Source organism: Haemorhous mexicanus, chromosome 2 (assembly GCF_027477595.1).
Source record: "Haemorhous mexicanus isolate bHaeMex1 chromosome 2, bHaeMex1.pri, whole genome shotgun sequence".
Lineage (NCBI taxonomy): Eukaryota > Metazoa > Chordata > Aves > Passeriformes > Fringillidae > Haemorhous > Haemorhous mexicanus.
Window position 1 is genome coordinate 41830162 of NC_082342.1, and position 26523 is coordinate 41856684.

The 26523-nt window shown below is 40.4% G+C and overlaps 2 protein-coding genes across 5 annotated transcripts in view; one reads left to right on the forward strand and one right to left on the reverse strand.

Moving 5' to 3' along the window:
* The window catches only part of DEUP1 (deuterosome assembly protein 1), a 41274-nt gene extending 39886 nt beyond the window's left edge, over positions 1-1388 (forward strand). Inside the window, exon 14 of the mRNA XM_059838543.1 lies at positions 929-1388. Coding sequence (XP_059694526.1) covers positions 929-1099 — 171 coding nt within the window. The 3' untranslated portion in view covers positions 1100-1388. The remainder of the gene's footprint in view (positions 1-928) is intronic.
* A 6310-nt stretch (positions 1389-7698) lies between these two features.
* The window catches only part of SMCO4 (single-pass membrane protein with coiled-coil domains 4), a 28694-nt gene continuing 9869 nt past the window's right edge, over positions 7699-26523 (reverse strand). For all 4 annotated transcript variants that reach the window (XM_059838547.1, XM_059838546.1, XM_059838544.1 and 1 more), the window contains one exon: positions 7699-8783. In XM_059838547.1, coding sequence (XP_059694530.1) covers positions 8472-8651 — 180 coding nt within the window. In that variant the 5' untranslated portion in view covers positions 8652-8783 and the 3' untranslated portion in view covers positions 7699-8471. The remainder of the gene's footprint in view (positions 8784-26523) is intronic.

A 26523-nucleotide genomic window follows, 5' to 3' on the forward strand; every position in this document is an offset into this window, starting at 1 on the left:
TTTTATATTAAAGCCCCTATACTAAGTTTTTTCCTCAGCCAAATCTTAAAAATTCATGTCATAAAATTGCATTTATCTCTACAAAAAGCATTGAATGTATTTAAACAGGCATAGTATCGTTAGTAAAAGAAAATTTATTTCATATTTCTTTTGATAAAGATATTCCAATGAATGCATCTTAGGTATTAGCAAGAAAATTAGCAGAAATTGGTGCTTAAAAATTTAGAACTTGTTCCAGCAAAGATTCACACATGTCCTTTGTTTTATAGAACTCTGCATCCCATGACAACCATCTAAAAGCTGATCATTGGTATGGTTTCAGTCTGAGTCTACTAAATGCTCATTAAATGGAAAGAAGATTTTTCAGTCAATTACTTGCAGTGAACAAAAATTTAGTACATTCTCCAGAATGTCAGAGCTTGGAGTTGATAGTACTGAAATGAGTAAAAGTTTTCTTCCTTTCCTCAGAAAGCATCATACCACAGAAGCAGAGAGCTAAAATTACGGGAGACAATCAGCAGTATCCAACATAATTATACTCTGTCATTCCAAAAAAGATTATTGTCCTCTGCCCTGGTCTACATTATACAAATAACTAACATTATCTGTAGTTGATAGATCTTGGAGGTTCTGCAGCAACTTAATTCTGTCTAGTGGGATATTTAAATTTTTAATGGCCAAGTTACATCCTAATGCTATGAATATCAGAGATAATCAAACACGACGTTCAGTTCATGTCATTTAGGCACACAGATACCTTTAAAAATGTATGCCTTTAAAAATGGTGCTTTCTTGAAGAGATGTAAAGCATGATAGTGTTGTTAGCTGCTGTAGGTCAAGATGTTTCTCACATCTAGAATTTGATAATGCAAACACGTTGTAGCACTTGCTGGTTTTTCCTAACCATGATTTTCTATTCATTTCTCAGTCTCCCCCTGAGATGTCCTTCCTTGCAACAACAGAAAAGTTCCTTCAAGAGGAAGAGAAACACGCCAGAGAATTTGAAGAACGTTTAAATTCACACCTTGAAGAGCTGCAAAGATATTCTGAAAATACTCTAAAAAAATATGCCAGGATGCAGCAAAGCAGGCATACTTAAGGCAGTCACACAATTAAGAAAAGCAAACCAAGTAATCAATCATGAGTTTCTCAGAACTAAAATCTGCAACTAGCTGGTTAATGTATGTAGGCACATTGCCAATAGCATGTATTTGTAACACCAAGTTTTCAAGAAAATCATCATTCTCCTACAGATTTAAGTATATTGTAACTTGACTATATGACAAAATAAACTCTGAACATATTCTAAAACACACAGGTGGGTTTTGCACAATTAAATTGTGTGCAGCAGAGACCCTGTTGCAGCACTGTAAATTAAGATACTTAAATTTCTGTAATGTACAGAGGACTAATAAGTGGAATTATTCCCTTGAAATTAGAATCAACTACGAGAAATTCTCTAGATTGCACAGAAAAATAATAAAGGCCTTTAACCATGTCTCAGCTCCTGGCATGAAAAGCTTATCTATGCTCTGGTGGTTCTTGGCTGCCCTGGTCCTCTGGAAATGCTGCTCCGTGAGAAGAGCATTAAAAGACCAAGCACATGCTTTGAAGCCACCCATATTTCCCCTTTTACCAGACCTATGAACTTCACCAGGAGCAGAACCTGATCTCAGGCACTTTATATTTAGATTTTACAATTTTTAAAACCTGTGTTCAAAAGCACCTATTTTGGATTGAAGCTTTGTTACCATGTTAGCTCATTGTTTAACTCTATTGGAACAGTGAGGAAAAACTTTAACTTCGGAAAACTTGTGATCAGTCTTAGGTAAGGGTCTAAATTCTTTACATTTTCCTACATCACAGGAAAACATTATATAACCAAGCAGAGTTAATTCAACTACATGTGCTGAAAATCTGCATAATACTGAGATTCCTTTTATTTGCAATTCACACTGAATTCTATTGCTGTGCAAGCGAAACAGAAATTACAGACACTGTTGATGAACCACCAATTTCAGTGAATGAGATACTGAAGAACTGCTCTCCACCATATACTGTTGCCAACTTCCTGGGAAAATCTGGATAAAAATAATACCAGGCTGTCAAATTGCTCCAGTTTGTGAGTAAAAGAAGTCTCATTAGTATTCAGGACCATGGCTAAAATGTAAATTATTTTTCGATGCTATATTTCCACTAAGACAAAATCCACTACATCATACTTACACAAAATACCAAGATTTTAAATACCAGTTTGGCTCAGCTTGCAGTAAAATGAGCAATGAAGATGAGGACATCAAAGAACCTTTTACAGGAAAATTCAGGAAAATTACTAGACTCAGCTGGAGGAACAAGGACTGAATAAAAAGATGACGAAAGGACATCTGAACAAACTAAATATACACGTACCCTCAGCTTGGGGGGAGATGCAGTATTAAAAGAATTAATGAAGAAATTCAGAAACCTCTGAAAATAAATTTTAAGATGGGAAAGATCTGTATAAGCAAAAAGACAGCAAAATACTGCCTTTCAGAAGAGCAAAATAAATAGCCAGTTAGCCAGAGTCTTTTGCCACTCTCAGATTCAAACTTACAAGATGACAGTCTGCTCCAGATCTTTAAAGAAATGTATGTATCTGCCTCCAGTTCAGGCATGAGGACACCACTCAAGGTGGTGAGATGATGCAGAATGAGTGAATGAAATCATCAAAAAATGGGTACCATGCTTTTTTTTTTCCTAAAGCTTTTTAAAATCTGGGCAAACCACTAATTTTGGCTAATAAAATACCAGAGTTAGTTTCAGCCTGGCTTTTGTGCAATGCCATATAATAAACTGCCTGTGAGAAGCAATGAAAGTTGTGAAGTACCTGTATCTGAACAGCCTACTTGTTACTGTTATTGCCTGCTCAGAGAGCATGGTGCCACAAATGTGCTGAGACACCATGGATAAAGGTGCCATTTTTTAACACCTACTAATCAGAAAGGTTATCCTTCTCTTTCTCAACCAAAGAGCAAAAGTTACCCATCTGACAATCCCCAATTTAAATGAGCCCATTGCTACCCTAGTATAGCTAGAGCCAGGCCACTGGTTTGAATACTTTAGTTGCATTAAAAGGCAGAAACTCAACAGGTGAGAAGTTTCTGGAGGAAGAGACATCTTCCTGATCTTACCATGCCAAAAAAACTTTTTATAGGATGATGGACAGCAGAAATAGTAAAGACTGAGAAATTACTCATTTATGGACAGGGGTTGGACATGGATATATATTGTAAAAAAAGGAATAATCATATGGGTCCAAGGCTATAAATTCCTCAAAACACCAATAAATTTAAAAAAAAGTATTAATCATTAGGCTCATTTGACAGGACAAGGTGCAAACTTCAGGAGCTGCAAATTGCCCAGAAAATACAGAAAATGTCTATTCTACTTTGCGACTAGCAAGGCAATGGAACATTTTTGTAAGCTGCTGGACTTTGATGATTTTTCAAAGCTGTACTGAAAAGCAATTTTTTGGCTCCCAGTTGAAAGACTTGTTTTAAATACAAAGAACAATGGTTCAGGCTGCCACCAGCATTTTTTCTTTTTTTTTTTGGATGAAGGAAAAACAGAGGTCAAATGCATGCAGTTGCCAACATGTTTCATCAAGATGTAATTTTGAAATAGTTGGTGGCGTAAGAGCTGCCAGAGCATTGCTGTCCAATTCACTTCCCAAAACTTTCTCAGAGGGGGCTGAAACAGCAGTTACTGAATACTAAATAGCCATTTAAAATGGCTGACATGAAAGTGGGATATTTAGCACATTTTCTTCCATTTCTTACTCTCTCCTTTTATGTATGGGAAATTTAGGAGTATAAGAATGGAAGAGTGTCAGACAGTGCATACTGTGAGCCAGTGCAGAGAGGAATACAAACCGCAGCAGCAAAACACAGTGCCAAATGAACCCAAAAATGAACAAACAATCACAGGCACGGCTCTCTTGCCTTTAAGATGGGTAAGACTTAAACAACAGCCAATAAATCTGTGCTGTGATCAGAGACAGTACAGGAAGTGCCTAACCCCCCAGTGTCACTGTTCTGGCTTTATTGTAGTGGAACTGGTTCTAATTCTTGATTTAACTGCAGTACAACAGCACACAGAATCAAGCCCACCAGCACTTCATAATTCAAAGCTCAACTAAACACCACTGGTGGGAATGGGTAGGAAGCCGTCAGTGGAGACTGCTGAATGCATGAGCCCCAGGCGACTTCACATCTATGGTCTGTCCTGCCAGCCATCAAAGCCTGGATTGCACAGCCAGCTCAGGTATGTGCTGGACTCCTCTCTCTCCTGCTGCTCTCTGCTCCTGCGTCTCCACAGACTCAACAGCTGGCAGAGTGCGCTGGGGAGAAGGGCCTTAGCTTGTGTCATTCCCCTCTGGCTTTACAACCTACGACAGCCAATTACGTCATGCACAATCACACAATCTTTTATTTTCTCAGTTTCATTCCATTCAAAATAGTTATCCACTCAATTTTACATACAAACTGCCTTGTGCCAGGAAAATGTGAGTTTTTACTCCTCACACACAGCTTCTGCTGAGAAAATGCTGGGTTAAGCAGAGTTCATGGGAGTTGGGTAAACCAATGTGGGAACTGTGTGTTGTTTTTCCCTTGTGGGGATCAGATCTCAAAGTTCTCTGTGTTGGAGTTACTCTTTAATCACATGGACACCCTCAAATCCATAAATAGGCTGTAATTTAATGTACTGCATCTAAGTTTCTGCTAGTGGATTGAGCAATGCCCTAGACTGTGATATGCTGCATTCCAGTGTCCCTTCCTAAACCAACAGATCAATCTGTTTCTTTCACCTCTTCCACAGTTACAGGAGTGTTCAAAGCTGTACATGAAACCATCTGGGCACTGAACATAAACGGTCTGAAAAAAGAACAGTGCCTCTTCTCTGGTGTGTGCATTTAAACATCAGTGAATAAGTAAATATTTTCTTTGTAGATGGACTGAAACATGAGAGCAGGAGCCAATCTCTCCAAGCTCTTAAAACACATGTAGTTCTTCCTTCAGACCACAGGCAGTGCCACTGGCTTCTCTCACCTGGCTTTGGGGAGCTGGGGCCACATGTAAGGCAGCTTTTGGGCATTTGCCCGCTGCAAGAATACTTGATGTGATCGCTTTGTTTTCTTAGCACTTCACAGACATTTATAAAACTCCATTCAAACCTTGATGTTGAAGTATTTGACTCAGATTTGATTTATGCTTTGAAAAATCAGATTTAAAGAACTGCTTCTATAACTTGATTTATCAGAAGGCAATGGCAGGTTTTTAATGACTTCACCTGATAATGAGCACTCTTGGAAATCATAAGACACTGCTGAAGAAAGTGTCTCAGCATGAGTTTTCTGGAAAATGCTTGTAATAAATCATTCAATTTTGCCCACAAGCTACTGTATGCTGGGAAAAGGTTTGAAACCCTATTTCTAAGACATTTTTGAAGGCAACTGACAGTTGGAGCAATACATACAGTTAAAAAAACAGAGGCACAGTTACAGCTTTAGCTGAGAAGCTCACACAAGTTGACATTTGGGCAACCACCATTTATTTATTTCCCCATTATTACTCAGTGATTTTTGACAGTTTCTGTCTGCAGAGGCTTCATACCTTTTTTCCAAATCCACATTCTCATATTCAATAATAGTAAAAGAGAATTTGGTGAAAATGTCAGAATCCAACTTTATTGTTTACTAGGGAAAAAAATATTTGTTTTTTTTTAAGTTGAACCGTGAAATCAATTCCAGCTTCTACATAAGGAACCATTCAGAATGTGTAACACTATTTTCCTCTCAATTAGCACTCAGTAAAATTGCACATTTCAGAGAATTGAAATACGCATCTTTAATTAGCTATAGGTTTATATTAAAAGACATTTGTCTCTGAAAATATTATTCTTGTGACCTGAAGAATTTACAGATGACAAGATATAAAGGAAGGGCGTAAGAAAAAGAAGTAGAAATGTAACATCTCATTAGAGGAATAATCATACATGTTATCTAACCCAACTGACCTTTTACCTATTTAGTTGTTATCAGCCAGTTCATCAGTTCATTGCTCTTATGTCACAGACTCAACTCTTGCAGAAAATGAAGGTGGGGCAAAACCGCATAAGGACTCTGAACAATTTTGGGAAAGGCTCTCTGAATTATAAAATCATTGCCTGGGCTCATAAAAAAACCCTGCAGGTAGAAGGAACTGAAATAAGCTACTACTCAGAGATGGGGAAGTCACAGAAACTTCATTAGAGCCATCACAAAGTATTACAGAACAAGAAGGGTCAGAAATCCCTGGTTACGAATCTGTGGAAGAGGACAATGAGGAGGAATTTGTGCAAGAGGTTATCAAAAACTGCACTTCTATTCCAGACACCTGAGACACCAAGTACCCTGCAGGACATGCATATTTAAATTGCACACACTTTTGGTCACTTGCTCAGGCACAAATTTTATTCAAGCTGAACAGCTCAGTTGAAAAAGGTGCAAACTACCAGAGCTCCACTGCAGCCATCCCTGACTGAGAATAAAATAAAAATAGGACAAGGATTTGGTGCCTAGGAGAACAGAAGCAGCTGGGAGATGACAGACTAAGCAATTACTGTTACAGATTCATCATTTCAGAGCTCCCCAGTTGAAGGAAGCGGTTGTCAGTGCAAAGCACAGATAATTTCAGTGTCAGCACACGGCCCGCTGAGCACAGGGGTTTGCCAGCAGACTTCCCGCTGGCCGCTCCGCGGGTAAATGCTCTTGCAGTCAGACCACGCTGGCCATGCTGTCTGTGCAGCTCGTTGTGCACATATCCCAGCTATGATGCAAGCTGCGGGAGGGAACAACCTCACAGTTCATCCAAACTCTTTCTTTAGGTTTTAGTAAAATTTGTATTTCAAAAGCATCTCGGTCTTCAGTGCCAGTTTTATTCTAGACGCTCCCAACAGCAGTAGCACCACGTCAGGAGCCACAGCCACCCCTGGCACCATCAGGTATCTGCATCATTCCCAGTGGAGCCGGTTTATAGGCAGCCATAGGCTCACCCTGCTGTGGGAACATGGGCCTTAGGGCAAAGTACACTGCAAGGACCTGCATTTTCTCACCTGAAGTGTTTTTTTTTGTAAAGCAACGTTGGCTGGCAGCAGCATTCTGCACAGGAGCAGTACAAGGGGGTGATGCAGGAAACACAGCCCCCTCTTTCATTGGCACCTCAGTGAAGCGTCCTGCTGACTTCACTGGGACTATGCCTGAGCCAAAGGACTACACATGAGGGAAAGAGTCAAGGGACCTTTAACTTTCAGCATAGAAATATTTCCTGCCATGCACCAGTGCACTGTAGCATCAAGGTTCTTTCTTGCTTGACCTGCATTTAAGCAGCAGTGAAGAGTTCTCAATCTCCTTCCCAAAATCTTCTGAACGTTAATGCCTATTGAGTGCTTTAAAATACTTGGATGAGAAAGGGCTGTAGTAGAATACAGGGTCATTCAGGCATTTTGATGAGAATTTGTAGCTTAATTTCCTAGAGTTAAACTGCCCAAGTTGTGCTCACAGGCTCCTTCCAATGAGGGGATTGGGGCATGCCACAGGACAGCAGCTCACTTCAGCAAACAGGTCAGAGAGCAAAGTTACACTGTTACTTCTCCCTTCTTAATAAAAGAAATAATCAAGGGTTTGTATGCAAAACCACCTTTTTATTGCCACTTATACAGTTTCAAATATTGAACATTCAGATAAGCAACTATCTGTATTTGTGTAGTTTGTTATTAGTTACTTCACCATAACCTGGCAGAATCTCCCTGTCCAAATTCTGTATGATTCCATCCAGCAGGTCCTGAAGTATTCACTCTGCGTGTTGGCATCTCGCACCAAAAAGAAATTCTTTTTGAGTGAACTATATAGTGGTTGATGAAAAAATTATTACACAATGTAGGCTCTCACAATGTCACATTTTTTTGCAAAATAATTTGAAGATTCCAAGTAAGACTTCTTTTATTCAAAAAATAAATATATCCTTTCTGAATCAAAGCACTTCATATGACATTAAGTACAAAGAAGAAATGTACTTCTTTGGAAATTCTGAAATAGACATACAAGAGCTCATGGGAGCAACATTATCCATAACAGTGATAAAAGCTGAAAGCTGATTTTTTACAAATTTATAGCAGAACACGATTTCCTTTTACAATATAGAGCTTCAAACAGCTTTAAGAAAAACACCATTTTTAAAAGTCTGAAAGGCACATAACTGGACCATAAAACGTACTGGCACATTCACTAATACGTTTTATGTTACATTCCTAAAGAGAATCTGTGGGACTCTAGCCAAGAGAAAGACTGAAAATACCAGCAAGATCCTTTGCAGAGTACTAAAAGAGTGGCAGAGAGTTCCTTTTGGCTCTTGGTAAAATTAATATCCCAAAGCTAGAGAGTCTGAAAAGCTGCATCATTCAGTTGTATTGGGACGAGTGGCTACATAGACAAACACAACAATCAGCAGTACTACGACAGCCAGCGTGGGAAGCACCACGGTGGTGATCTGTTGCCGGGCCTCTTGCATTGCCTGTTTTCTCTCCTTTTTATCTTTGGAGGTCTCTTTTTTGGGTTTCCCTCTAAGCTGCCTCATCCTCCTCTTTGGATCTTTTTTCTGCTGAAATGCGGGACCAAAGGGAGTGGAACAGCAGAAGATTGTCCAAGGTCTTTTGAAACAAGAGGCTGAAGAATTCTTTTTCCGTTGAGTGGTTGGCTGTGCAAGAAACTGCAAAAGAAAGAAAACAATTCTTTTGAGCAAGATCTACACATATTCCAGCCATTAAAAACATTTGCAGCTCCACCTGGTAAATCTTTTATCCAATGGACACCAATGCAGCTTCTTTCAAGGAAACAGAATCATGGAGTTCAGCTCATCCACACAGCACTTTCCCCATAAAAACCAGAGCAGTTCATCAGGGTGTGTTATCAGTCCAAGAACCCTGAACTTGTATTGTACTCTGTTAAACCAGAAACAAAGCCTAACACCATACATTTTATCCTCCAAGGCAAACGAGGTAATACAGCTAAAGACTTTATGAAAATCTGAATTAGTCTTGCATGAACACAGGGTTCCAGCTGCCCTTGGAGGAGGCAGGGAGGAGGCTCCCTGCTCCGGGGCTGTGGCTCCCACAAACCTGCAGAACAAGGAGGGGAAAGCACACACCCTGCCACAAGCATTTATCATCCACAACAGGTATTTATTGGCATAAAGGGTACTCCAACAGGAAGAAATGGGGAGAAAGAGCTGCTTAATTTAATACTTCTGGTTCTGCTGCCACACAACAAAGTCTAAATCATAACATGACTCAGTGCTGTCACACTTATTGCAGCTGTCATTGACAACTGAAAAAAAGCCCAAGCGATAATGAGTCTGCTAACAAACCACTGGTGTAGACAAGCAGTCATCAATAAAGTAGAAGGTAGAATGTTCTGAACTATCTCCTAGACAATTTTTCAATACAGAAGTATCTACAAAGTGAGATTAACAAAAACACAGCATGGTATGAAACCCTCTCTGAAATGAGAGTTAGTAGCAGCTTAGTATTTCCATACTCAAAATTTTTTTGCCCCTGAGCTGCCTGGAGCTGTGCAATTCCCTGAATGGACAGTGAGGGTGGATGCCAGCCATTGGTTATATTCTTCTCCACCACATCCCCCAGTTCTGCCATGGCACAACAGCTGGACACAGGCCACACATAAATAAACACGGATTTGGAGGGTAATAATTACTGGTATCAAATACTGAGTTGAATTGAAGTAAATTATGAACTCAGGTTTTTCCATCGCTTAATATACTCAGAATAAAATGTAGGTAGAAAATAGTGCTTTACTGCAACTTCCTCTTTTTCCCTCTTCTTTATATCAAAATGTAAAGATGATTTTAATGTGCTGCTGAAGGTGAGGAGCATATGTCAACAAGCAAAGGTGCAAAGCTCAGTTCACCCCAGACACGATTTCTTGTTGAAATGCTATTTCATCTTGTGGATGCTACAAGTTGTCTTCTGACTACTTTTTCGAAAAATAAGAAGAGGTTTCACTGAAAGCGAGAAGCTTTATTTTTGGTGTTACCACTCAATCTCATTCCTCAGTCTCATCACAAAAGCAAAACAGAACTAAAAACACTCAAACACTCACATACAAAACAAGAATCCTCACCTAGAGGTTATGTGCTGCTACAAAGGACTTTTCATCCTTTTTCGCAGGTAACAACCTGCCTGCTGTGAATCTCATCCAGACAATTACTTCGCATCATTTAAGGTACAATGTGGAATAACTCTGCTAAACTTGGACTGAGAGAAGTGACCAGGCTATCACAGCAAGCCTGGTACTAGAAAACCAGCAACAAGGCAAAGAATCAATCTGGCTTTATATGGTCCATCCTGGATGCAATCTAAACAAATAAACAAAACCAAAACAACCATAAAAACCTCCACTCCCAACAAAAAAAAGGCTCAAGCATGACAAGATCTCACGGTTCAGCTGGATTCATAAATTCTATATCCCCTGCCTATACATCTTTCAGGAAGTTGTTTTCTGATCCTAAACTTAGCAAATTCAGCTTGCAGTCTGAGGCAAACCCTTCATTTTGGTTTTGATAGAGCAAAAAAGGGGAAGTTTGGTGCCTAGGATATTTTTCATAAGAGGAAACAATAAAATTCAAGTCTTAAAAAGAATAAATTCCTTCTGCACGGTACAGCATTAGAATCAAAATATGTAACAGATTTAGAGACCAGAATTGGTCAATGAGCTTCATGATGGAGAGGTAAACAGGAACTGGATGGTGCAACTACACACAACACCCTGTTCCCATCTTTTAATCAAAGGGGCTATGTCATTTCTAAACTTCCATAATTTTCTTCTCAGCAAATCTTCAACTCTCCCTGACTCAGGGAGGAGCTTTTGATACACACCACCTGCAAGCCATGGGTTTCTGGTTTGGTGGTGTTATCACTTCCCTAATTCCTGAACTTCCTCCGAGGCAAAACAAATTTTTTACCCCTTCCATTTCCATTCCCTCTCCTCCTCTGCTCCCTCTCCTCCTCTGCTCACAAGATTTATTACCAAACTCCAGAAAAACTACTATACAAAATAAAGTTCTACCTTTGTCCTTTGGGATAATTAGCCAACCAGAGCATTTCAGGCTGTATTTTTGTATTATTTTCTGTTTCCACTGTTAATTTACATCTGAGGGTTTTGTATCTGGATTATCCACAAGACTCAAGAAGTGATGGACAGTAAAAGCCTCTGGGACTTTCTGTGTACCACAGTAACAAAGAGGAGTTGCCATGAAACCAATCTCTCTAACAATAAATGTATGTCTTGCTCTGTGCAGCATCACTTAGTACCCAGACACGAAAAACATCAGGATGGTTTTTTAAGTCTCTTTTGAATGAATATTTCATTCTGAAGCAGAATTATACCAAGTTAATTACATACACTGGCTAACATCTGACAGCTTAGAACAGAAAGCCTTCCCGCAAACGTCAGCAGCACTTGAATTGCAAAGCTGACACTCTCCAGTTTGGGAAGCTGGCATCAATCTCCAAATACGTATCCAGTAGACTGTGTTACTTGGCTTTGCTACTGGCAGAGATGGACTCACACAGAAACTGACCCAGAGTTTTCAGAGAAATGAGCCTTAGGGTTCATCTTAACTGAACCATAGAATGGAAGTGGTGAATCTCTGCAAGTTGCTGCCAGGGTCCTGCTGCCACCAGGTGCCCAGCTATGACTGCCAGGATTGGACAGTTGCTGCAAGAGACAACACCTTCCCACAGGAAAAGTCCGGGATGTTGTAGATTCTTTTATGTTCATCCTGAAATGAAACAGCCCTGAAAAACCAATGCTCAGCTGGATACGAATTAACTCTCCAGCCCATGTTGTACAAGCACATTCAGAGCGCTTTACACTGCCAAGCCTCTTACCAGCCCCCATGGACTTCACTGACTACTAAAAATTATGGGAAGAAAGAAACAGATCCATAAAGCACATCAGTGCAGTGACAGGGGCAGGATTACGACATTAGGGTCTTGTTCCCTGTGGCATGCACAGTTCATGAGAACAAAGTATCTGACATTATTGAGCTACATCCTCCCTCAGCCAGCAACCACCCTGCTTGTGCTCTGGGAAGGCTGAATACCAGTGAGAGGAAGGAAGTAATACAGCATTGGGATGGGTGTAATTAACAGTCTCATTAGCTCTGCTCATTTAAAACACCTCAGAGCAAGCCACTATCAAAAGGTCAATGAGAAAGTGTTGTCCCACAGGTAGTTCAGTCTTGTGCAGACTCAAACTTTGCTGCAGAAGAACTGGCAGCTCACCCTTCCTCCTCAGAATGAAGCTGAGTCTCCTCTCCATGCCAGTCTCCCCTGAACAGGGGAGGACTCTCTGCCACAGGATGCACACATCCCATCCTCCTAAGGCTACTTCCCATGGGTATTAACTGCTCAACTGGCCCAAACATCTGGCAAGGGGGAAAGTAATCACCAAACTGGTTCAACTACTGCCTCAACTGGAAAGCCAGCAACTCCCTCAGCGGGGACAAAAGCAGAACATCAACAGAAGGGATTAACACTCTAGCAAAAGTGGCATACCTGTAGTCCACAACAATATTACAGCAGCCTGGCACTAGCCAGACATGGTAACTTCACCTTACTTTTATCAATTTTGAAATTTAAAACTCAATAATAAAATTGTGTGGGGTGATGAGGTTATTTTTAAGTTCACTATAGCAAAGTTTCCCCCAAAAGCAGAAACCTGCTGGCTAGAAAGAAACAATCTTGATTGCCAAGTCAAGAAAATGAATGTTGACTTGGTAAAGTTGTTTGAAATGCCCATCTCACCAAGCCTACCCCAGCTTGATACTGAAGAGCTAAGGTTTCCAGGAGAAAAAAAACAATAAAAAAAATTTAGGCTACAGAGACAAAATCTAAAGACAACGTTCTTCTTCATTCCTCATCATTCTTCACCATAACACAAATTCACTAATTTAGTATTCTGGGTTGCCTACTAGAGCAATTACATCAGCATTGCTTTTTATATACAAAAGTGTTCTTCATTCTGTCTTCTGGGTTGAGTTACTCTGAACTGTTTCTGCAGAGCTAATATCAAAACCTAAAAACATGAATTGGTAGACTGAGTCACTGAAGTCACTCATACCAATGCTGAAGTATTGGACAGCATCTTAGACCAAGTCAATTGTGGCTAAGCAGGGATAATTTTATACCAGAATGCTGTAGTGGAACCTGAATGATATCCCTCCAAATACACCAACAATCCTCCAACCACATCTATGTCAGTCTGCCATCTGCTTTGTTTGGTAAAATTAACCCTGAGCTTCGGTAATCTGCAGTTAAAAGCTCCTCACACCACACAAGGCTATTCCTGCGAGTCTTGAATGGCAGCCTCAACTCAGGCTAGACCACTGCTCATGGAGTATTGCAAATTTGCGTATGCAACACATGCACAAAAGATTTTATCTGCACTTAGGGTAATTGCATGTCTCGATGTCTAAAGAACTTATTATCACCAACCCTACAGCATGAATGTATTAAACATGTTAAACTGACTAATTTTTCTCCAAATCCAAAATTACAAGTGTATGCAAGCCAATTTGGCTCAACCTGGCTTCATGATCCTGCTACCAACACTGCAACATTCCTGAAACAGCAAAACAACTTGAAATTCAAACAAATAATCTGACAGGAATTAATTTTTATAATTTAAATTTTCCCTGAGGGGAATGGATGTTACTGAGACATTAAAAATAAAATCGAACAACAAACCAGCAGACAATCTGGACACACAGTATTCAGACTGCCTGCCAGCAGTTGGAAAAAAGGACACAAGACATCTAAGCAGACAATACTCTTCAGATTATCTGAGCATTAAAAAGCCCTCAAACCAGTAGTTCCCAATCACCAAGACACACCAGCATCAGAGGTGAGAAGAAGCCAAACCAACAAAGTTACCAGCTTGTTACTTATGTTTGCTGCTGGGCTGATTACTTCAGGGTAATGCAGCCAGAGCTGCTGCATGGAAGCTGGAAGGACCATTGAGCCCAAGAGCTGGAAAGAGCAGGTAGGGACCCTATTCCAAGGGCAAGAGGAAGCCTGGCCAGCAGGGAACCACTGCTCAGCACTGTGTGGTCAATGAAACAGAAGCTCTCCCCATCCTCATGACAAAGACCATCCCTCCCACCACAGAAACAGGACTGTTCCTTGAGTGCTGCCAAAGCCCCAGGCCATGGCAAGCGTCCTCTCCTCGCACAGTGCCAGCAGAACGGACACAGGGGCTCTGTGTAGCCACAGCAGCAGTGCAGGGCCTCCTAGACACAAAGCTTTAATCCACCTTACCTCACAGAACTTCAGCTCCCTGCAGCCGAGGCAGTGACTGCTGCTAAGGGACAGCAGCTTCTGACAGAGCAGAAGGAATCCTGACATGCTGCCCCACCCAGCATGGGGAGCCCAAACCCCACAAGTCAGCTGAAGTATTATCATTCTTATTTCCATCCTTAACAAAAGTGGGGTCTAAGCAACAGAGATGCTTTATTTCCTAGCTTTGAAACCAGGCAAACGTTTGGGGGATTTTTAATGAATGACTGAACCGCATGTAACACTGTTACACAAAACATGGGTACCATTTAATAAAGGACAAGTCTTATTTTAGGCTACCCCACAGAATCACAGAATTACACAATCAACTGGATTGGAAAAGGTCTGTGAGATGATCAAGTCCAACCTGTGACCAGACATCACCATGTCAAATAGACCATAGCACTAAGTGCCACCTCCAGTCTTATCTTACACACCTCCAGGGACACTGACTCCACCTCCCTGGGCAGCCCATTCTAATGTCCAATCACCCCTTGTGTGAAGAAACTTCCTGCTGTCCAACCTGAACCTCCCCTGGTGCAGCTTAACACTGTGTCCTCTTGTCCTGTCACTGACTGTCTGGGAGAAGACTACAACCTCCTTTAGGTAGTTGTAGAGAGTGAGAAGGTCACCCCTGAGCCTCCTCTTCTCCAAGCTTCTCCATGGAACACAGATTTATTTTCTTTTCATTACTTCATAACTGATGAGTTACCTTGAGGTGCTGCATTATTTCATAACTGATTTTACCTTGTGATATACCACATTTTGGATGGGGAATTTTCCTTCCTGAAACTCTAAGGTCTGGCCATTGCAGGAACAGCATCAGTAAGGCCACCACTTTCTAAGGTGATTTGGCCAGATTAGACATGCAGCTAAATGGGAATTTTGAAAAGCATGCCAGTAGGAGTCTGGAACAGATGTACAAGCAGGAATACTGGTGCACGGAGCTCTAGATGAGGTCTCCAGAGAGTACAGTTCTGTACACAGCCTTTCCATCCACCAAGGTCCAACTCCATTTTAGTTTTGTCAGATATGTAAAAACTAACAACCCTTCCATCTTCTCTGGAGAACATTTCATCACTTAGCGTGGCTATTACCCAGGTAGAACTTGCAGCAGCACTTGGACCAGTTTGGAATTCATCTCCCACACAGAGACAGAAGCTAAACCTGCCCGTGTTTGTGTCAGACCCGTTAAGCACCCAGTGCCTTGCAAGCTTGGTTCTATGGAGGAAGCTTTTTGGGGAGAAATAACAGCAAAAAAGCTTGACTTTAACAGTTTTTAGGCAACTGCAGTGGTAAATGTCCAGCAGTATTTCCATCACATTCAAGCACAATTATTACACTTCATTTTTAACACTAAAATTATAGTTTAAATAAAAAATCTTCATTATTCGACTGGTTCTATTTAATCACTTTTGCGAGTGACAGAGCAAAGATTTAACAATTTGACTAGGAATTCTGAACCCTAAAGACTGGGCCTGCCCAAAGGATTATCAAAACTCTTCAATCCTAGTCACATCCTCCATCCCTCTCCCAAACCTCCCCAGACAACCCACTCCGAGCAACACAAAAGCAGTTCCATGACGAAGTGAATATTCCAGCTACAGGAGAGCTTCTTATGGTACTGGAACACAGTTCTGTGCAACCACTAAAGAGGGGAACTTATTATCAACTGCATAAAAAAACCCCAATTTTTAATTTGTACCAGCCATCTCCTAATAAAACAAGCAATGACTGCAGCAACAGCCAAAAAAATAACTTTCTTTCTCCATGATCAAAATGCTCTGGGTCACGCATTCCTTCTAAACTGAAGCTGCACAGCAGAATTGATGCATACCTGAAGATAATGCTTGCAATGCTAAATTTGGGATCCTGTCTTTCAGTGACACTGTCATGATTTCAGAGTCTGCTGAAAATGAAGAAAAGCATTAAGAGAAAAATTTTTGCTCTGTGAAAAATGGATTTTCACGTTACAGCACGAGGCCAATTCTTAATATCATAAAAAATTACCTCAGTCTATTTGACTGTAGCAAGGAATTACAATTAGCAAATAAAAAGAACCCTGTTTTCAAGGGTGAAAGCTTTTAATTATACACAGAGCAATATGAAACTATTAAGATTCTGTTTGAAGTCAGCTTAACATTATTTTTTAGTGAGAGGTGGTGGCTTTTTTTCTAAAGCTGAATTGACCCATCATTACTGCAACATCACATTTACTGTAAATGTAGCTTTGAGAGTCTCCAAACTATTCACAGCATTTGGAAAATGAAAGCCATCACTGAATGCTGCCAGAAAGTCAGAGAGAGCAAGGCCGCCAAAGCAGAAAGCTATTTCTGTATGATTCTCACAATTCTAAGGACTTGGGTATAGCAAGCAATCTCCATTAGAAACAAAGAGCTGCAGATTTCTGCATTTGGGGAGGCATTGTTAAACAGAGGCCAGGTGACCTGCAGTGCCATCCTATCTGCCCTGAATGCAGCAAAGAAACCGAGCAGAATGCAATTAAAATGAAATAAATAAATAGGCAAATTCTTTTGCTTCATGAACAGGTGGGTAAATGACCCGTATTTTTCCTGGTAGAGAACCAACATCAAGATAACTTTTCCAACAGGCAGTCTAATGAAGAAATACAACTAATGTTTACTGAAAACACAAGAAAAATAAACATGTAATTTCTGCCCCTGCATGAATTAAATTCCATGGGGGGGGGCTATAAAAGAAGGGCTTGGCATTCTGCATCTTCACAGCTACAGATGATCTTGCACATAAATGCAGTAAACCACAACGTCTAGCATATGACTTGGTATTATGTGTTTGCTCAGCTGTTTTCATAAAAGGTAATTTTCTCAGCTGTTCCTGACAAGGCTCCTTTGGATACAAAACATTTATCTTTCTGGTGTATTTACATAAATTCAGTCAGTTTGTAAACAGCTATACTAAATAAGTATCAACATAGTCACTGGTGTCAGAGCTCCTCAAAATTTAAGTGCTGCTTTCCCAGACCAACCTTTGGCAACTGTCAGAAGGGGCACCAACAGGAATCTGGAGTGAAAACAATATTTCTGTTTTCCAGTTCAGCTGTGTCAGCCCACCCAGATCTCGAGTGTCAGTGCTCACATCTCAAGCTGAACTGTCACCAGAGGGTAGCAGCGCTCATCTTCTGAAATGACGACGACTTGGACGAGAAACACACTTTTCCTACATGAGGTCTGGTTGTTGCTTCCCTTGTTCAAACTAAGGGGTTCCCAACACAGTCACTCTTTGTGAGACAGCGTCGCTATAAACGCCTTAGAGACAGATCCCCAAGGCGTATGCCAGGCACAATGCCAGCAAGTCCGAAGCCTGATGTTACAGTTTTGTAATGCAAACAGGAGAGTTGAGGGACTGTCACTGCTTTTCATTACAATTCTACTGTCTTTAAAACTTTGGCACTGAAAATTCATTGCAGGCTAAAGATTAGCAGGCAGAAAAATCCTTGCCCACAGCAAGCAAGGATGGAATGTTAAATCTAAAACCACAGAAACCACAGAGGCAAGAGCCTGGGCGGCAGGTGTGTGTGCACTGGAGAGGGGAAGGATGCAGCATGACTGACAGAAGAGAAAAGCTGGAAGAACAGTCTGAGATAGCACAAATCTAGAACATCCAGAAATGTGTACTTCCTGACCACAAGACAATCTGTGTATGCTGGATCAGAACTATTTGTGAAACAGTTTGTTTCTTCAGAAGGCACAAAGGGAAATCTCGCTCTTCTAGCTCAAACATACAGAACTATGTGGCACGGGAATATGCAAGACGGATGTGCATGCACCTGGGCTCCTGAAATCCCCCAGACAGTCCAACAGGGGAAAATGGACAGCACTGCACTGACAAAAGCACTTACCATTTTATTCTATACAGTATCTTAGAGGTATTCACAAATTTAAAGCAATCTTGATGCAATGTCAGAACACACAATGAGGGATTCAGATCTCAAACTCATCCCCTTTGGGGCTTGTCTGAAGTTCTGGTTTTTCAAGCTTTTCTTGGCACAGATAGTTTTCCAGTAGGAGGCTGAGGAAAGACTGCTGGCAACGTGCCTGTCTCTCCCTGCTTCTACATGTGACTGGGAAAGACTGCATGACTCTGGAGAGTAACTAAATCACACAGAAATCAACCCAAATACAATCTATGAAGTGGGTACCTGTTACTCCCCTCCTTACTCGCTTTCCTAGCTTTATTTTAGAGCTTATGCAGTCCTGCCATTTGGCAGATTTCATTCCTACCTCTGCTGCTTTCTACACACTCATTTCATCTGGATAATCAAGTTATCAATGAATGAAATAAAACGCCTCCACCTTACAATGGACGAGCACTACAGTTTTAGGCTAGAGCTCTTCCTCCAGCAGCCAGAAATCCAAACCTTTCCCAAATTATTGCAGCTACAGAAATGGTCTCAACATCAGTGTGAAAACAATGCAATCAGGACACCTTTTTTTGAAGGGCGGTGGGGGGAGAAAAGATAAGAACTGAGACTTGCAACACAGGATGGGTGGGGAAGTTTTTCTTCCTACTACTGGTCTCAGTAAAATCTCATTCTGTTTACTCCCCAGCTTAAACCTCAAGTCTTATTACATTTCACTAAACAATCCCACATTATAATAAAGCAGTAGGCTTTCCTGCCATGACTGATACACTCTTTGCAATTATTTAAGGGGAAGGCACATAATTACATACAGCTGGATTAGGCTGATCAAATCCCTGTTAGTGTCTGTCAAAATAAACATAATAAGACAGTGTGACATTAATGTAAACTAATTTAAATGCAGAAAGTTTAATTAAGACTTAATAAAATTACAAACAGAAAGAAGGTTTTGCACGTTCTAACCAAAGGGAATTGCTCAGCAAAGCCACCCCATAAACACAAACCTGTTTTGCCTGATCAGCTCTGCAACACTGATTCTTGCACCACCTATTTATTTATATATTCTTACTTACAGTTTACTGCCAAGACTTTCCCCCAGCTCAAAAACTTGGAAGCAAAAGGAAATGCTGTAGAGCCATGAGTGTAACAGAGTCCATTATGAACAAGCCCAGGTAGTCAGAGAAGGATGTCTCAGAAGTTCCTCTACAACACTCAGCAAGCAACTACTGATCAGTACCACAGTTCAACACAGTACAGTACAAGTGACCTCCTTTTAAAGCACTTACCAAGACCAAAACATCACCTCCCCCCATGCAACACTAGTCACATTCACCCCTCTCATTTAGTCCTGTACAGCCTTCTTTTTCTTTTTTTTCCCTCCTTTTCCTTTTTTGTTTTTAAAGCAATCTGCTACATTCACAGCACTCTCAGTCACCAGTGATACAGGATACTGGATACTGCACTAAACCCAGTAAGCTTATTGCAAGACTAAGCTTTACTCCCTGCTGCACTGTTCCAAGGGTAGTCATGCTTGTGCACTGCCTTAGTTGTCCTTTTCCTGCAGCTCCTAAGGATGTGGTTGCAATGATTTCCTAATGACAGCTAAAACACACTGAATGCTTGGTATGGCACACCAGCCCTTTGTGTAAGCCCATGCACGCAGGGCCAGGGAGATGCAGGTATGGATGCCAGAAGTCCAGCTGTCTACACATGTTCCCCTTTCCCCTTCACTCAGTGATAATTTCCAGCCTAGATGCCCTTGCTGTTTCTGTACCAGGCATTTTCCAAGACAGTGGCCCAACAGGAAGGGGGCAGGAGCAACTGTGCCACTGCAGACCTTCCCTCCACCATCAAGGACGACTGTCCTTTGTTACTAAAAAGTAGGATAAGAGATCTTACACAGAGCAATTCGCTCCTTCCCAACACACTTATTTTCCCATGTTAAGATTTCCTGGTATGCTCCCTGCCAAATTAAATCAATTTGAGTATCTTGTTAAAGAAAAAAAACATTGCAGATTTTGATCTATTTTTATTAGTCTGCCAGTTGAGCCTGTTGCTCTGATCTGGTTTACTTGACAATTCCTTAGTTGCTATGCTTGGCCACTTCTCTGCAGAGGCCCTACAGTATTTCACTAATATTAGAAAGTTCTGACTAAGATACAGGGTTCTCACTATGGCCTCATCCAAAAAGGCTGCAAAAATTCTGAACAAGTCCATTTCACAAACATGAATATTTCCAGTAGAATTAGGTCTTGTCAGCTGGGAGAAGAGGAAGAGGGAAACAAGGAAAAACCTGAGAAATGTAAGTGCTAGAAAGGATTACAGTGCAATCTCCTGGAAAATACATTAAAACTCAATACTGTATTAAAACTGATGAAAAAAATTAGGCCCTCCTGTGTTCAATCACAACCCTACAAAGCTCTTGGCCAACCTCTCCATGTTAGAGACAAATCACTGTCAGATAACCTTTTCTGAACAAGTCTATCACTTATTCTAGTTTATGTTCTGTTTCCTTTGGCAGCACAGCCATTTAAGTCATCCTTCTAATCCAGAGCCTATGGTAATTTTTCTTTTCTGTTCTAGGGCAATTCTTCAAAGCATCATAAAGGCAAATTTAATAAGCACCTCAATTTGTATTGCTTTCTATTTATAATACTGCAAGCACCTGCTGCTGCTGAGATCTTAGCACATATCTGTCTTACTCTGCATAGACTGATTTGGATTAATCTTAATAGTTTCATATTTTAGAGCAATTTCAAGAAATATTGCTCCAAGCTGCTGGGTGGATTGGTTGTGGGGTTTTCTTCTCTTTGGGGTGTTGCTTTTCCGTTAAGTTTGGCATTTGTTTTTTATTTCCTTCCATGTTTTTTGTTTGGGTTTTTTTAATTTATATTGTGATACCCTATTCCTATTGTGGTACCCCCCTGTTTTTATTAAGATACTGCTGACCAGCTCTTAAAAATACAGCTCATTTTGCTTCCTAGTTTAAACCAGACACATTTGATATGTGTATTATATATATATTTATCATTTTATTGGAGTACTCAGTAGATCTCTCTTGTCGTAGATCTCTCTTGTCAATTTAACAGCAAGCACTCAACAATCAAACCAAGTTACTCCTGGAACCCCAACAGAGGAAGCCAGGTCAGCACAGGAGCTCATGGATGGTTTTGGGAGCTGTGCATGTGCAGGGAATGGGTGTTTAAAGGTTCCTGCCATGATCCAGTACGTGTAGGGTTTGAATCACGTATTATTTGACCTTCTCTCAAAAGAGGGATATATTAGTTTTTAATCTTATCCAAGTGCTTGCAAACACCAAGTGACAGCTAACGCTACACAATACAGAAGTTAAGTCCTATGTCTGACCTTTCAAGAGAGACTGAGGAATCATGTCCTTAGGCACCTCTTCAGAGCCTGTCTTCCACAGCTTGCAGACAGAATATTAATGGCTGCACCCTGGGCTGTGGACATCCTGGTATCTACAACATCAACACCAACTGCTCTTGCTGTTATTTCATTTCACAAGATGACAGATAGGAAGTTTAATGCAGTGGGGGGAAAGGAAGAAAAAAGTTATGATGTAGTGCAAGTAGGTGAGCAAAATAATGAAGTCAAGACAAAAAGTGCAGGTGAGCCCCCTTAGTGTGCAGAAAAAAAAAAAAAAAAGAAACAAAATAAGAACAAAGACAAACCAGCACACAGAATAAAAGTGAATAAAAGCCTGGAAGTAAAATAAAGACTGAAAGAAGTGGACGGAAGAGTCCATCCATCAAAGAAGACCAATATCAGTGATGGGTCTCACTTCTGCACTGTGTGTCTTTGCTTTCAGTGGCTGACAGCTGATGTTCCTACTTCTCATCCATCTCCTGCCTACATATTTAGGTGTGATGGAGCAGCCTCCCCCACAGCCAGTCAAGAGACCTCATGGAAGACTTCACAGGATACTCTGCAGACAATTTAATCTCGAGAGTGACTCTCATTCCCATAAACTCCTACTCCAGAGAGGCTGTGCTATTTGACTCCCTGCAGTATATAATATGGGCTTTATAAGGTAGGATTTTAAGTATTCCCATTAAAAACACACCTCTTTATCAACAAAATAGAGTCTGATTGCTGTTTTTATTCACCCCAATCATGGCAAGATTGTTGTTAACTTCATGACAAAAGCATGCTCATGAATATGTAAAACAAACTTTCCAAAACTGCTTTTAACTGCATTTGTTGGAAAATAAAGCAAATGGAAAGGCTCGGAGACAGGAAACATCATTGTAAGACAATCAGTAGTATGCTCTCCTCTTACTTATCAACAACAAAAGCCAATACAAACATTATCTTGGGAATCCATGGATTTTTAAATTTTCTCTTAACATGACAATACAGATTTCCTCAGAAAATAAATGAGGCACAGGGAGACCTTGCATGTCATTTATAAAGAAGAGATGCCATTTATCCTTCAGCTTCTGGCTGTGGATTCCAAATTACTGTCCCAAAACATCTGTAACCTTCATGTGTTCTCATCTTCTTTCACAATTACTTCTTATCATGTGCAGAGGTCTTGAACTTTTGCAACAGCTATACTGAGTAAATCAGCTATAAACAGACATGCTATTGATACTCCAAGCCAACAGCTAATCATGATTTCTAGTCTTTCAAGCAAATAGGACAACTTAAAATGGCAAACACTGCTCTATCTACTCATCCATAAATTAGGAGTGACAATTGCAGATTATTACTCATTCACTCAGAGCGTTTGTTTGGCCCTGAGAGAACTGGCTTTATTCCAAGAGCTGGCAAACACCGGTTAATATACATGTAAATGTTTTATTTCTCTTGGAGTAGGCAATTTCACAAAATGAAATACCGAATTAAAGATGACCTCAGTTCTTCTGCTGATGCCTGTCTTGGATGCAGTGCTGCTGGAAGCCTTCGCAAGCTTTTTCCACACCAAGTCAACAGGGAAAAAGACACCTTTTCTTTTCAAAGTAAGACAATTTCACTGTGGAAACATGAAAGCTTTTATATAAATATTAATCACCACATTTGTTCTGAAGTTAAGTGGATGGAGACTGGCTTATATAAGGTTGCAGTACTGACTAGGAAATAGTGAGTGAGATGAACTGAAATGGTTCTGCAAATACTGCTCCAAATTGTTCCTCTAAACAAGAACTTTGGTGCAAGGAATAGATTAGCGACCCCCAATATTTAATCTGAGGGTACTATAAAATAGCACTTCACTCCTGAAAGTGAAGGGGAATTTTGTCCTTTGAATTTCTGGTGTAAGTGTAAAGAAAAGGAAAATGTTCATCTCCTCCAAAACTGCAACTAATTTGAATGGGGAAGAACAGACAAGGCTAAGAAAAGGAATGGAGGTTCAACACAGAGGGGGGAATAAACTAAATATCCTAGCAGAAAACCTGGCAGTGGTTTAACAGAGCCTCTTACTAACCAGAACAAAATCTAAATATTCTAAATACCAAGTCTACTGCACCCATACTCCTGAGCATGGGTCTCCAAAACCCACAGAATCAACAAACATGTTCTGTGCACTTCAAGATGAGGACAGTATACACCACTTCCAGTCTCAGATGGACTCTGAGAATCATCTTTTTCCTACAAAGGGCTGTAGGTATCAGATCTGCTTACTCCTTCTGAGATATAGGCCATCAGCCATTGCTTACCCCTCTTTCCCACAGAGAAGTGAGACTTCATTTCACAAATCAACCAAGATTTGAAATTAGAACTACAACTACAAAGCAGATTTCTGAGAAGGGAAGACAGGAGCATAACCTCTTATCTACTGTGCTGTACCATAGGTATCACCTCACTTTCCTTGAGGGCACACTGAAGTTTCAATCAGCTGAGGATGCTAAAAATAGTTCGAAATTGTTAATAAACCTGAACAAAAATGGCACAGCATTAATGTATTTCACAACAGCAAGTATAGAATGAAATACAAAATAAGGTACAAAGCATGGTTGAGATCACAGTAACTTGATGGAACTCACAAGCAGAGAGCATACAACAATTAAGAAACCCCCAACTATCAAGACAGCTGCAGTCTAAATTCACTTCCTCTGAGTAAAAGGAATAGAAGATGAACAAACATTGATGGGAAGGAACTACCAACAGATGACACCTTCAAAAGACTCAGGACTATATTTATGCGGTAAGAGCTGATGAAAAGTTCAGTTCCCATTTGGCAACTCATCTTGATTGCTATTGCAGTGTTCCACAGGTTTCAGCCAGGTCTCTCCATGGATATGAACACTATCCCTTCCTATGGATATGGAAGGGACACCAGATCTGTATTTTCTGGAGATATATACATCAAAAACTGCAGACATTAGAATTGCTCTCCTTCACATTCTGCGTTTTAACAGGAAAACAATTTAGACTTTACAGGTTGCTGCCTTAACTAAAGCTACTTTTGAAATATTTTCCATTATTTCTTCCTGAAATGATACATTTCTTTTTCTTCTCACCTGAAGAAAACTACTACTGGAGCAAGCACACTAACTAGTACTTGACATTACTTTGAAACTTGAACCTAATGCTGCACTTTTCCATGCTGCTTTCACACAAAGCACACTCTGCCCGCTCTTGTGTGCTACTGCTTACATGGCACCCGGAGATCTCACAGGGAAACCTGCAGGAACAAAGGGCAACACAACAGAACACGACAGTGCCGGCCTCGGCTCTGAAGAGGATTTTAAAATTTATAACAGGGTCTCACTTGGCTGCTCGGTGTTCTACGTGGCTGAAATGAATACACAAGGCAGGAGGAACTGCAAGAGAGGCGCCTATAAAAGGTGACAGCACTATTACCAGATAAGCCAGCAGTTAGACATCACTGATTACCACGTTGGACAGAGATTTTAACTCACCTAGAGAGCAGACAGCTAATCGGATTTCTTAATGGGCTTCTCTCAGTTTCACTGGGGCTGATGCATGCTGCATACAGGATTTGGAACGAGATTTTTCCCTGAATAGCACATACTGCTTTACTACAGCATTCTGTTACCATCTTGGCTTACGCTTATATAAAATACCAGATGGAAGTTACATGAACAGTCATTAAGAGGTTGTTAATCATTAAATTCAAGCCATGCCAGGGCAGCAACAAAGCTGACCTCTTGAATAAATTGAGCTTGGATACAGGTAACATTGATTTTCCTAAAGAGGTTTCATTACTTAACTCTGAGATTGTGATTTCTTTTGAGAGTACGAAGTTAAGAGCTAATCCACTATTTACTATTTATTTTCTACCAAAGAGAAACCAGCCCGTTTAAAATGCAGGCAATACCATAGATCTCCCTCCCTTTGATTGTTCTCTCCCCTCTGAGAAAAACCTCAACTTCATAGGACTTCAAACCTGAAGGAGGAGGGGAGGAACCCAGAAAAAAACCAAAACATAAAAAACTTTTAAAAAACCCAGTTCATCTTTATTCTACAAGCTTTTCCTCCAGCACTGAAAACCCAATGTGTATTTTCTCCCAACTACTTTTATCCCTGTATTGTTCTTAATGCTTTGCTAGAAATTATGGTTTTTTAGCACCCAAGTGAAAAACTTTAATTTGATGAAGGGATAGGGACTGTTTGGAGCCCAGTCAGTAAAAAGGCACGAGGTAAACATTGATATACTACAGGATAGTGAGCCCTTCTGCTATATTTTCTCCTTTCCAACTCATCTGGTTTTGTTTTTGAACAGGTATCAGAATCAACCAGGTGACTATTACAAGCTATACCATTAAATCAAAGAGTTTCCTCTTTACCTCCTTCAAGTATGATACAGATCATCCATAAAAACAAAGTGATCCGAGTTCCCCATTTCCCACAGGTATGCTAAATTGCTTACTCAACCACGGCAGTTATGTCCGTGACAAATGGAGTGTGTTACGGACTTGGGGTTTCCTAACTTTCTGAAATTACTGTTTTGACTTACTCACATCTTTGAGAATGCAAAACTTACTTAAATCTAAGAAAAAGATCTAGGAAAAAGAGCAAGGAAGAGACAAAGTTTTTCAGAAAAGATAAAATACATAAAACCTCCAGAAGACACATTTTTTACAAGGGACAATTTCTTACTCTCCTGTTTTGAGAGCCCTACCTCTTTCATACTTAAGCCAAGTTTTCCCAAAGCAGACATCACTGCTTGCATTCATTTGGAACTTATATGTAAACAACATTGAAGT